At 38.1% G+C, this 13,777-nt stretch overlaps 2 protein-coding genes across 2 annotated transcripts in view; one reads left to right on the top strand and one right to left on the bottom strand.

Annotated features, from left to right (window-relative positions):
• The window catches only part of nnt (nicotinamide nucleotide transhydrogenase), a 42,050-nt gene extending 41,732 nt beyond the window's left edge, over window positions 1-318 (bottom strand). The window contains exon 1 of the mRNA XM_026941227.3: window positions 172-318. The gene's annotated coding sequence lies outside the window, so the exon portion shown is untranslated. The remainder of the gene's footprint in view (window positions 1-171) is intronic.
• Window positions 319-5,492: 5,174 nt separating this feature from the next.
• On the top strand, window positions 5,493-13,490 carry ccdc80l2 (coiled-coil domain containing 80 like 2). The gene is made up of 7 exons (XM_026941343.3): window positions 5,493-6,782; window positions 7,929-8,085; window positions 9,622-9,755; window positions 9,833-9,990; window positions 10,102-10,205; window positions 11,039-11,119; window positions 11,227-13,490. The coding sequence occupies exons 1-7, from the start codon at window positions 5,622-5,624 to the stop codon at window positions 11,550-11,552; spliced, it is 2,121 nt and encodes a 706-aa protein (XP_026797144.3). The 5' UTR covers window positions 5,493-5,621; the 3' UTR covers window positions 11,553-13,490.
• Window positions 13,491-13,777: the final 287 nt, after the last annotated feature.

Raw genomic sequence — 13,777 nt, forward strand, 5'->3', positions numbered from 1 at the left:
ACCTGCTAACTCGAAAGCACAAATTCAAAGCCTAATTTTGCGTTGCCCACCTAAAATTCAATAATAAAACAATTTCATTCAACTCGGTTAAAATTCAAAGAGTTAATACAACCCAAGTGTAAAATAAAACCAGCAGTGTTTTGTTAAAGGACGCCGGTATGAAGGACTAACCTTTGCTGCTGCACACAGAAGCCAAACCTGCTAGGCGGAAGTGAAAATCAGCTTCCCTGCTCGCATTTTATTGGCTCTTCCTTATCCACGTCATCGATAAACGCCACCTTTACAAGTGTAAAGTTTAAAAAGAGCGGGATTCACGCGCTTATTTTCATTCATTCGTCTTCGTGGCTTTCTAGAGCAGGGGTCTGCGGTTCTTGTTTTACAAAATGAGCTTGGTTTAGATTGAACCCAGGGTTTAAGGTTTCTGTCATGTGAGCCGCAGGAAAGAGCTTTGCCTTTTAATAAGTTAGGTTGCAGTCAAGACAGAAAAAAAAGCTAGTCAAGTACCAATACTCAGTTATACCGCGATATAACAATGCACAATACTGTTATCATGTAGTATGCATTTACATTTCCAAATCATAATTTGGATGGAGGTTGCTAGAGGGGGCAGAATTTTCAGTCCCTAGAAAAAGACTATCTTCAAATGATTTCAAGACAGTTTTCTAAACATAAAAAATGGCAACGACAAAAAAAAAAACTACACACTTTGAAAATTTATTGGTATCATTTCCGCCTCACAGCTTCAGGGTCCCTGGTTCGATCCTGAGCATGGGTTACTGTCAGCGTGAAGCTTTACATTCTCCTGTTCTCCAGTTTCCTCTCAAAAACACACTGGTATAAATCTGTGTGTATGGTACCTAGAGATGAACTGGCATCCTATCCATGGTGTATTCCCACAAATCTCTCAGTGTTCCCAGGATAGGCTCTGGATCCACTGCAACCCTGCCCAGGATAAAGCGGTTATTGAAGATGACAGCTCCAGCTCCAGGTTCCTGTCTGTGCAATCCGGAGCTCAGGTTACTGTCTGTGCAAAGTTTTGTATGTCCATCCCTTGTTTGTGTGGGATTTGTGTGTTCGTGTTTCCTCCCACCTCCCAAAAGCAGTGGAGCCAGTGGACTGGCTATAATGAATTGTGGTGCTCATTCCCACCTCACACCCAGTTTTTCCATAGTATGTAAATACTAAATGCAGTGTGTGGCACATGTAAGGAATATGCTTTTCCGCAACCGATTCCTGATAACCCTCACCTCTCTAAAGGCTGGGAACTAGCTAATATTTAAATCTTCCATAAATAAGCGTAAACCTCTTGCCTTCTGTTTGTGCAACCAGTCTCAGAATTGGCCCACAGACTGACTCTGTGATTATAACAACTAGGAATCCTTTCGAGATTCAAGAAGAATCCCTTCAATATTCCGCAATGCACCACCTAATGTAAGCATTTCAGTATGAGAAGACTAGTTGTATGAAAAAGTTCTCCTGAAATGTTCATTTGGGGTTCAATTTAAAGAAAAAGATATCACAATTAGTAGCACTATAGCTGCCCCTAATATAGACCTGTTGTCAAGAGATAAGACACAAACAATTGACCAGCAGGAGGAGCCGATTCACCAGGGGTGTCTAACAGACATATTCAAACCTTTCCCTCCTTAAGGCCAGCTTCCCCTGCCACCCCAAACAAAAGCAAAATTATTAATAGTCAAGCTACTCCAGCATACAGTATGTATTGCCCAGAGCTTTTATTGCCTATTATACCACAGCACTGTTAAATGGTTGAATCTGATTGATCAGAAGGTGTGCATTATTTTCATATAACAGCACAGGTAGTTCAGGCTATAATATGAGCGATAGGTTAATAATAATGTGCTCATTGTAATACTTTATTGTTTATTCAGTAACAGCTCATATACAGGGACTTTTATGGCAGACACTCCACATAATCTAAAACTAATATTAAACCGATTTTTAAATTGTTGCTTAACAAATTAAACCTATAATCATTGATGTGGTGACATTTTTTGTTACAAGACATTTACTTACCATTTATGGAAGGAGTCTCAGTTGTAAGTGCTTTGTAACATAGTATTTTGTGAAGTTTCTCAGCACAGCACAAGTCATCTGGGCAGAGGAGTTTATGCTTTCCAGTTTGCTGCTGTTTTTTTGAGAGAGAGAGAGAGAGAGAGAGAGAGAGAGGAGGCTGGTGAGGGAATTACTGTTTATTGCGGCTACGATGTAAGTGAGAACAGGAACTGACTTGTCTGTCAGACGTTCCACAGCATTAAATCTAACTATAAACTGTTCAAATGTGTGACATTTCATAAATTAATAGATTAAACATTGTAGTATTGGCAAATCCCTATGGTATAAGTGGAATAACACACGACAGACCATGCATTTATATGAAAATAACGGGGGGTGTCAGATAATATCAGAAAACTTCAACCAGCTAACACTCCTAGTGGTCTTGGTAATTATGAGACAAGTGCAGGTAAACAAACCATGACAACAATCCACTGCTGTGCTGTAGCTCAGAGCTATGTGGTTAAAAAAAAAAAAAAACAGACTTAACCGAAGGGAAATTGTGCGGTTCTTGCTGCAGCCTTTATATCAGCAGGTTGTTTTGTAAGCACTCAGCTGCTTGTGGACCTCATTCTTGTACATTTTATTATTGTCGGTGCAACAAAGTGGTGCTGATTTTGCAAGCGATTTCTTCGATATATATACACAATTAAAAATTCCCCCCTCCCCCCATAATCACGCCTATTGTCCAGTTTTGATTTATTCGTATTATTGTGGTGACCCTTCGAGGTGTGGGGTCTTTTAGGGGTTAGTGAGGGAACATTTCTATTTGTATTTGGGCCTTTTGTTAGGTTAGTTATGTTAGGTCACTCACTTTCATTTACTTACAGTGATCATTTGTAGATTATATTGGCCTTACATACTCCTAAAGCCTTTATCAATTGCTTCCCCTTTCTTTCTCCCTTTTAATAAATTGTGTTTACATCAAATTTTGTGTTGGTCATTAAAGTATCAGGGGATGGGAATTGGGACTCCACACCATTTTAACTCTAGGCTTTACTGCAAATTGTGTTATTTGCATTGTGTTATTGATTTTTGTCAGATCAGAGAGAATGCTGCATGTCAGCTTTAGCAGCCTTGTGCAGCTCTGTTTAATGGATTCCGTTTGTGGAATGTGGAGGCGCTGTGGCTGTTAGCCATTAGCTTTGCAAAGAGACGTGCATGTCTAATCACTAGAGCTTCTCTCTTCTGACCTGAGGTAACTCTAAAAGCTGTAGGTTCCTCAGTCGGTCATGTCATTACTGTGTTGACCACCAGCTGGACAGATCATTATGTGCTAGCTCAGCAGGTGAAATTCTGTGACCATTTTGGTTATTCAACACATCACATGTATGTAATGTATGTGACAAATAAAGAACCTTGAACCTTGAAATCTGAAGACTGCGAGAAAGCACTTGAGCAAAGCTCTTCACTCCTACACTGCTCAGGTCTGGATAATAATACACCATTCCTCATCAATGCCGTGACTGGACATCTTTTAGTATAGAAAAGCATATAGAGAATACTGTTTTAGCTATTTTAGCTTCCACAGTGTGACCTGGAATTTAAACCCATGGCCCTCCAAGTGATCCTAGAGGCTCTATTAATGACATTATATTAATGACATTATGCTGCAAATTTTTCACTACTACTTGTCACTACTACACACAAACTACTTGTCACTGGAATTGAATGATTTTGATGCTAGTCTCTGTAAGTATGCCATATAACTAGTCATTTCTTAATTTTAAGCTCACTGTTAACATGAGAATGGCACAATGGTACAGTGGGTAGTGTTGCCACACCACTCCAGGGTCCCTGGTTTGATCTTGAGCTTGGGTTACTGTCTATGTGGGTTTACTCTGGGTTCTCTGGTTTCCTACCAACTTACAAAAACATGCCAGTAGGTGTAAATGAGTGTGTGAATGAGTGTGTGAATGAGTGTGTGAATGGTGTGTTCCAGCCAGCATGCATTCTGCCAAATGCCATTCCTTCCTCCTAAGCCACTGTCCCTGGGATAGGGTCCAGCTCCAGCATAACCCTGACCTAAACATAACCCCAAATAAAGCATTTACTGAACATGAATGAATGGAATCATAAAAGGGTGGAAATTCTTTGTTTTACACCAGTTTTTTTTTTGGTTTGTTTTACACCAGTTCTTTCTTTTACCTGGCTACAAAAAAAAAAAACATTGAGAAGTCCTTTGCTTAAGATGATGCTCCAGTCTAAAGTGAAAGTGATCCTAAATTGTGCAAGTCTAAAATTTCTCAGTGGCCATAACCTCAGTTTCATCTATGCAACAGAAAAGATAGGATGTGAAAATGCTGAAGTAGTTTTTTCCCCTGAGAGATGGCTTTATTTAAGGTAACAGAGATGAGGGGGGAAAGACATCCATTACTCCACGCACAAAACCTCTAGGTTAAGAACCCTGATAAGAAAAACAAAAAAAAAAATCACAACATACTCTCCCATGGTTCCTATTATAGCAATGTCTGCCCTAGAGTTATTATTACTGTGGTCACTCTCCCATCTCTCCATTAACAATGACTGAAAACATGAAATGCTTGATAAGAGCAGTATTTATTATGTAATAATTAACTATTAATTATGTATAAATGGTATGATGTATCATGGCTATGTGACTTGTATTGTATTACAAATTGCATATGCCACACATATACTATTATAATCATTGGTTCTAAATGCTAAATCCTTTCTAAATGTTCTACTTAATGCTTTCTCAATTAAAAAAAATGTCTCCAACTGTGTTGTGGCCTTGTTCATTTATTGTTTTAATTTACTCTTTTTTAAAATCACATTTGTTTAAATTAGGTTGATAGTTGTTAATATTGTCCATAAGATACAGTAGTAAAGCTGGCATAATTTTGACATATTTAATTAATTAATGAACAATACATTGTGCTTTTGCACTGTTTATAGTTACGTTTAATCAGTGTATTATTATTCATTTTAATTTTGTGATTTTGTGGCGCATACAAACACATTAATATAAACCCGTGATTTTAATTACAGCCAGAACTATTTTGAGAGCCATGCTGTTATAGAAAATTAATCAGTGCCTTTCGGATTTGAAAATTCAACAGCACTGTGCTAAAATACTTACTTATTATAATGCATAATATTAACAATATGTTATCATAATTACCATAAAATACCTTAGCGTACTTAAACCATAATACACTTCCATAACGGTTCCTACCAGTTTGTGTTTAAGTTTATTGTCATGGTTTTATGAATATAAGTTTCAATGTGTGCACTATACCATATATACTACAGTATACCATATCCCAAATCACCTTGTGGCTGATATGGCTGTAAAGCATTGTACAGATTTCATTTCTTCTGGGTAGAAAGGCATGAGCGTCAGATTTCATTACCCCACACACACACTGAGCAGAGAGGATTTTCTGCACATGCTACACTGCTTTGAAATTCCAAGAGAATCTTAATGTGAAGCAGAGGCGGCGTTTCTCGCCCTGCCTCCTCGGCTCCAGCTGCAGGACGAAGCCATGTTTTGAGTGACAGTGTGATTGCACCTCTGAGGAATGCATCGTATGTGGATAGTGCTGGTTGGACTTGTCTTGTCGAGTTGCAGCACGGTGCTGTCAGCGCGAACAGGTAAGAACAGACAACGGTCAAAGACGAGGGATGAACTTGTGGGCCCCAGGGAGCATGCTGGAGCTGAGGAAGCTGGAGTACGAGAACCTGGAGGAGCTTCAGAGGCCAACTTCTTGGCTGATTTTGCAGGGAAGAAGCGCTTATGGGTGATCACCGCCCCATCATACAGCGATAACTACTTACGCATGATGGAGAAACAGATCCAGGAGTCTGAAGGGCTGAACTGTCGATTAGCAGAGAGAGACACCCTCATTGTGACCATTATTCAGAATGCAATGATGGAGGGCAAAATCCAACGCACAACCATGGAGGGACAGGCCACCGAGCAAGCACTGGATTCAGACATGGTGACAAAACTGCTTCATTACCTGGAGCTGGAACACCAGACCTTCTCCATGTTGATCCTGAAGAAGAACCTGAAGGTTGGTGAGAGATTTCCTTACCCAGTGCGTGTGGAGGCTGTTTTGGAGGTTATCGATAACCTCCCTGCGCGCAAGCTGGAGAGAGTTGCAAGGAAAGGGTCACTTCAGAGATGCAAGATCACTAAGAAGAGATTAGTCGTGAAGCAGAATGGTGGTAACAAGAGAAGGATCTTCAGCCCTCAGACACAGGGAAACGTTACGTCCATCTTTCCTTCACAAAAACAAACTCTGGACAAAAAGGCAGCCATCAGAAGCAAGGTTCAAGATATTCTCAGCGGACGCTCCAGATTTGTCATCCGTAAAACCCCGGTGAGTCCTGGCGGTGGCAAGGTGATCTCGACTCCCAAAACTGGGGTGAATGAAGAGGTGAAGCTCAAGCTTGACACTCGAACAGAAAGCACTGAAGATGCAGGAGAAAAGACAGCACTGAAAGTGGAGAATAAATACGATGATAAAGGGAATGGCAGAACGAGTTCAATCACAGAGATTAAAGGTGAGCAAACAGGTGACCTGTCCAAACAGAAAGGCAAAGGAAAGAAGGATAAGGAGAAGAAAAAGAAAAAGGGAAAAAGAGGAGGGAAGAAGTCTGAACGAGAGGCCGACAGTAAAGAAAAAACAGCTCTCAAAGAGTTTATGGAGAAGCTCAAGGGCCAAAGAAGACTTCTTGTAAGTTAATAGTTGTGTGCGCTTGCTTAAAAGCAAAATTGTTTCATTCGTTCATAGGCTTTGTTCACACTGCAAATCTGTTTCTGATTTCCTGCTCAAATAGTTTTCATGTTATGTTTTTAACAACTTGTCTGAACAAGTCACTCTTCTGAACTAACCGACATGTGCAAAATATGAAAAACAAAAAAACAAGAAAACAGCTTCAGCCATCCAGAAATAAACAAATGCAATAGTAACATTTGGTAACCTAAAAATATCCATCAGTGCTGTCATTCATCTTTCTACAAAATGAATTGGTGCAAAATGTTGATAAAGATTTGGATTGAAGAGTGCTTGTACAACCATGAATGAAACAACCCTTACAGAAAAGTCACACAAACCTTTTTACACACGAATAAACACATTAATCAAACATGAAATTTACACCTCAGTTTTTACACACTTTACATGTTGTTCTTCACATACTTTAGTAGGTTCAGATGTGATTTTTTTCACGAGTTTCATATGATTCATGTTGATTTGTTCACATGTAGTGCATGTGCTTTTATTTTTTTCACCTTGATATTTTCACCTTATTAATTTACTTCCACATGTAGGGCACTTTTTTTACTATTATTATTATTTTCTCATGCATTTTTTTCACATGAATAATTTAGTTTCACATGTTAATCTTTCTCATGTGGTGCATGTGTTTTTATTTTCAGATGTGATTTACTTTCCTATATTAATTTTTCATGTGGTTTCATTTTTCAGGTGTGATATTCTCACATGAGTAATTCTTTTTCACATTTGATCCACAACAAAATCTTCATGCTGGTAGTTAGCTAATTAGGTAATATTTCATTGCCTCTACTGAGTTTCCACATGTATGCACATTAAAATGTGGCTATAGTCTGGAACACCATAATAAATCAAATAAATCAGATTTGCTGTGCTGTGTGAACAACATCAGAGTAGCCAAAAAAGGAAATGTACAATTTATTTATTTATTTAGTTATTTAGTTATTTTTATGTTAACATGTCAGTCAGATTTGGACCACTCTTACTCTTATCACTCTTGTATGGCTATGTTCAAACTCCAGGTATGAACATAGCCATACACTAATATTCTTATTATCTATAACTTCCACACTGTTTATGCTCCAGGTAATTTCTTCCCCCAGTGAGGTCTCGAGTCAGTATATCCAACAGAGAGATAATAATGAGCTACACAGCTGTGACTTGGCTTTACGGAAAATTACAGTGCTGTCCATCCTGGGCTCAGAGCAAAGCCCCACACTGCGACTGCAACACTATCAACAAGGTAAGAGAAATCTAATTCATTCCTATTCTTTGTATCTGCATGCACTGATCATCCAAGTCACAAGCTAAATAATGTGGCATCAGCACTAGCCTTTTTTTACTTCTTCAAGGGGCAAATATTAGCACATTGCTGTGTTTAGGTAGTTCACTAGCTTAGCTAATGTTTCTAAAATATTATATTGCATTTATACTACAGTGCTGTTGAATACTGGATTATGATCATCAGCAGCTCTGACTGAAGTGCAGCTGCAAATCATAGGTTTATATTAATGCACTTGTCTAATACGCTATCGTTTCTATAGTAATCTAAGTTTAATAATAATACATGGATTTAAACAAATGTGATATTATTTTACAAAGAACAAATTGTGTAATTGTTGATATGGTGACGTTTTCTGTAAGGAGACGTTTATGTAACGTCCATGGAAGGAGTCTCCAGTGTCAGTGCTTTGTAACAGTCAGAGGTAAAGCTGTAAATTTTGGTTTTCCGAAAAGGGAAAGTCTTCAGGACAGAGGAAAAACCACCTTCCAGTTTCTCAGTAATAATTTTTTTGGTCTTATCTACTTCAAGAGAAGTGAATGGTAAGAACTGTTTATAGCTGCTATAATGGAAATGATAAACATAATCGTAAACTATAAACTATGACTTGTCAATATTTAATAAATTATACATTGTAATGATTGAGAAATTGCAGTGGTATAAGAGGAAGTAAACACTCAGGAAGTGATGTTACAGTTGATTAATTAAGTTCAGGTGGAAACAGAAACTCCACTTCATAACATCACCCTGTCGTTGATTATTTTCCTGTAATAGCACAACACAGAGTGTTTTATTCCTTACTTATTATAATAGTGAAGTACCTAAACTTGGTAATGCTTTAACATTAATTTAACACTGACCAAATTAGCTGAGCTAACTGAACTTAAACGTTACCTTAGCAGTAGATAAACTTTAGGCTAACTATTTTATTGTGTGATTTAATCTTGTTATTATTTGCTAAGCAGTACATCAAGCCAGAAGTGAATAAAAAGGTTAGTGGCAATGTAATATGAAGTTATCGAGTTTACAATAGACTGATAGACAATAGACTCAGTGTTTCACCCTTGTTGACACAGAGATACCTGTTCCATGGCATAATTAGGATGTCTGTAGCTGCATGTAGTTTGGACAGCACAAAATCTTGTTGTATTGGTTTTCACATTTTTCCTTTTGGCTGATTTTCTACTCAGGCCCAGAGTTATTGGAAAGGATAGGCCCTTTTTTTAAAAGCAGGCCCGCTGATCAATAAAAATTTCAACATTTCACGATTGAATTAAATCTGATTTTAATCCATTTTTGAACATTTTTGAGAATTTTTTTTTAATTAAGCAAGCCTATGCAGACTAGCCTAATGTTATTAATAACATATTAACAATTATTACTTAGGCCACTAAGCAAAATATTTCCGTTGAGAAAGGAGACAGACTTGTGTGAGGCAGGGAAAATGTACATCCTTGTCACTGAAAAACAGAACACCAGTGTGTAACTTTTAAACAGATGGAGATCCTCGACTCGTCTCGCTGCCAGACAACATCAAAAATCCTGACCTGATCAGTCAAATCCGCAAAGAATACGGGCTTGTATCTAAGGAATTCTCCATGGCAGTGACAGACTATGACCTGAGACCTAAGGTAAGGGGAATTTCTATTATTTATCTTTATCAGGACTATTGTTTCCAGAGTTATGAGACGTGCTCTTGTGATTTCAGCTTGGGAAGGTGTTCAATTCGCCAACAGCCCCGTCAGCTATTATAAATTACATTGACACCTTCCAGTCTCGGTGGTTGGAGAAAGCAGAGGAGGAGGACAGTCCCTCACCCTGTTCGCCATCTGAGGCTAATAATCAGGCAGAGAACTCCCTGCTCAGGTAGACAAACAGGAACTGATGGTTTAATATGATTAGCATATGTCAGGAGTAGTCTTCAGATCTGACATGGTTCACATCTTTATGTGTTTTTGTATCTCATATACATTTTAGGTTTATGTCCAAAAGAAGACTTTTGATCATCTCCACTCCCACTGAGGATGACTATTCCTTTCATCAGCAGATTCAAGCTCTTAATGGACAGGAGTGTCACATGGGTAGGAATCAGTGTTAGAATTACAGGGGGTCTCTTATTTTAATCAGTTTTTCAGAATCTGTATAGTAACTCTAGGACATATCATTGGACTAAATCATCATTTAATCAAGCTAAATACAAGGCTTCATTCAAAGAGATATCAGCTGATATCAAAACCCATCCAATATTTTTTTCTTTAAAAACTACTAAGCCTTTAAATCATTTTAGAGCACTTAAAAACTACAGGGAAAAAAACTGGACTATGCCTTGCATTTTCTGGTATTTTACTATAAACCAATGAACTGCTCCAACTTCCAAATCACTTAACATATGTGTACAAAGTGTAAAATATCGTAAATTTACAGCACTTTGTACAGTGTAAACAGATTGAGAATTTGGGAAAACAGAATGGGTACATGTGAGTTTCACCTGGGTTCTCCAATTTATTCCAATTTCTCAAAAACGTGCTGGTAGGTCAATTGGTTAACCTTAAAATATCTCTAGGTGTGAATGTGTGTATGTGCCACTGCAATGGCGTCCCATCCAGTGTGTATTCCTGCTTTACGCTCAGTGTTCCCAGAATAGGCTCTGGATCCACCATGACCTTGAAAAGTGCTTACTGAAAATGAATGAGTAAATAAATATGAATAAGGCTAGTCAGTGTAGCAATAATTAGGAATCTAAAGACAAATGATTAAAAGCTCAGTTAAACTCTCATTTAAGAATGATACATTGGTAAGGGGGACACCTACTGGGGTCCACTTTTAACAGATCTCTACACAAGGCCTTGAGCATGCTTATCAATGTGTAAACTATGGAAAAGGAACTAAACCCTTCTGTATCCTTACTGTGCAGGTATCCGTCACTTTGCTTTGCTGAAACTTGTAGGAAAAGGTCAAGAGGCTTCAGGAACTGTTGAGCTATTTCCACTGAATGGTATGCTTCATTTAAATATGTACATTTAATAGATTTACCACTGCTATAACCAAACATGATTGAATGATTGGGCAAAAATAATCACCAGCCTGTCTCCCATCCTGCAGGCAAAAGTCAGACTGAAAAGGAGCTGTTGTCTCAGGAAGTGGTGAGGAATCTGAGAGACCAGCTGAAGATCACCACGGACTACTTCAGCATGCTGGTGGTGGGGAAGGACGGAGACGTCAAAGCCTGGTTTACAACGGCAATGTGGTCTTTGTCTAATATCTATGACTTGGTGGACTCCATGGAGTTACGTCAGCAGGAGCAGAAGCTTCAGCAGACCATCGGTATTCACTGCCCTGAAGACAGCGGTGGCGCCGGGGGTGGTACTTACCATGGATATACAAGAGAGACCGAGGACAGCTATCTGTACCATCAATCAGAGGACTGACGGTACAAGCACATTCAAGAACATGCGAATCAGAGACATTCGCTAACGTCATGAGGAAATGCTAGGTAGCAAGTGTAATACTGGGAAAGTCCATTTGTTTTTTTTGTATATACAGTAAATATCCATCGCAACATTGAAAGTTATTGCTTGTTTCCAACTTATTATAGGCTGAATTATCTCTAAAACCGTTCTCGTGTTCGAGAAGAACTCTTATATGCTGCTATTACCAAATATACTGTATGTGTACCAACCAACTACTGTGTTGGAAATTTGTATTTGGTCTCATCTCAGAAAACCAATTATAACATCCACTTAGATGGTACATTTATATCACATTTCTCATTTGGTGATTTCTCATTTGGTGCTTTGGTGGCAAATGTTTAATAGCACAAAGTCTTAAGTAAGGAGTTAAACATTCAGGGATGTGCTGTTATAGAAAAATAATCAATTAGGTGGCTGGTATGATGAAGCAGAGCTACTGTTATCACCTCAAAATTGCTTATTTTCTTATAACAGCACATCCAGAAGAGTTTTAATGCTTTAATATCACAACAATTTGCCAATGCTACCAACCTTGTGACATGTGGAACGTGAAACGAATTAGTTCCTGTTCCTCGTTCCCTCACCAGCTACTCTTTTATCTCTTTGTTGTCTTTATTATTCTCTTTTTCCTCTTTAACATAATAAGACAAAAACACAGCTTGTCATCAGAGAAACCGCAAACTGTAAACACCTCTGTCCTGAACACTTTCCCATGATGGAAGGCTTCAAGTTACAGATTTACCTCCGACTGTTACAAAGCGCTGACACAGGAGTCTCCTTCCATAATTGTTTACCTTTAAAAGGTAAACTGTATATCAACAATTACACACGTTATTAAAATATGTTTATGTGGATCATCCACCATACGATTCTCTGTGTAAGTTGTTACAATATAAATGATTATTTATTAGAACAAGCTCAGTAATATAAACCTGTGATTTGCAGCTGCACTACTGTCAGAGCTGCTGTTATAGAAACTTAATCAACACTTTTCTGAGCAATCAGCATTGCGATATAAAATATTTTAATTATAGGCATCCTTAAACATTTAGAAAACATAAGCTGGTCTTCTTATATACTCTTTTTCCACATGGCTGATGACAACTTTCTCTAGTATATCTTGACTGAAAACCTTTAAAAGCATGTTACTTAAAAACAACTGGATGGTCTTTTTAAAACTGCTGTCTGTATTATCTATTCACACCTGGATGCACAAAGTACGGCTACTTGCAACCAAACCCAATGATGAGAAAAAGATTCTAATCGTTTAGTGTATTAAAGCAGAGACCTAACTAAATGACTTGAATCACTAAAAGAATAATTAGTTAAAATGCTGTGTACTATAAATACTCTGATGATGTACTAAAACCACTGAAAAATAAAGCATGTAATACTGGGTACTCGCTGCAGTTGTAATTTCACTGCTCAGCGGTAGTTCTGGATCTTTCTGTTGATGGGCTACAGTCAATGTTTGACTATATATATGAGTATACAACATGGCGCCATTATACTATGGTGCCATAAACTTGTGATTTGAAGCAGTCCAGAATTCAGCTTTAATTTTTGGTAGTGGCCACGGCCCGTCAACTAGCCACACATTTTTAGCAGTGTTACCATTATATTAGGTTTCATTTTGTATAGATTATAAACGTAAGGCATTTCCTCATTTGCATTAGAAATTTGGACAAATGAGACTTAGCACTTTTTTGAGAGATAGAAGAATTGTGGCTGGTGAGGGAATGACTGTTTATAGCTGCTATAACGCAAGTGACAATAGGAATTATCTTGCTTCAAGTATGTTCCACAGCATTAAATGTTTTCGCTAACTATACTACACACCACCCATTGTGGATTATTTTCCAATAACAGCATTTCCCCAAGTGCTTATGTATGTATATATATATATATATATACATGTGTATATATATATGTGTGTGTGTGTGTGTGTGTGGACACCTGATAGCATTACAGTTTGTCTTTACTGGAATGAAGAGGCCTAAACATGTTCCAGCATGATAGTGCTGGCCCCAGGCCTTCTCGCCCAGTGTCAGTGCCTGACTTCATTAATGCTCTTGTGGCTGAATTAGCAAATTCAAATCCTCACAGCCATGTTCCAAAAGTGGAAAGCCTTCCCAGAAGAGGTTATTAAAACAGCAAAAGGAGACTAACTCTGGAATGAGATG

This window comes from Pangasianodon hypophthalmus, chromosome 15 (genome assembly GCF_027358585.1).
Source record: "Pangasianodon hypophthalmus isolate fPanHyp1 chromosome 15, fPanHyp1.pri, whole genome shotgun sequence".
Classification (NCBI taxonomy): Eukaryota; Metazoa; Chordata; class Actinopteri; order Siluriformes; family Pangasiidae; genus Pangasianodon; species Pangasianodon hypophthalmus.

Coding starts and splice junctions, on each gene's coding strand:
- ccdc80l2 (XM_026941343.3), top strand. CDS start 5,622: ATGCATCGTATGTGGATAGTGCTGGTTGGACTTGTCTTGTCGAGTTGC. Junction 8,086..9,621: donor ACTGCAACACTATCAACAAG/GTAAGAGAAATC, acceptor ACTTTTAAACAG/ATGGAGATCCTCGACTCGTC. Junction 10,206..11,038: donor TGGACAGGAGTGTCACATGG/GTAGGAATCAGT, acceptor CTTACTGTGCAG/GTATCCGTCACTTTGCTTTG.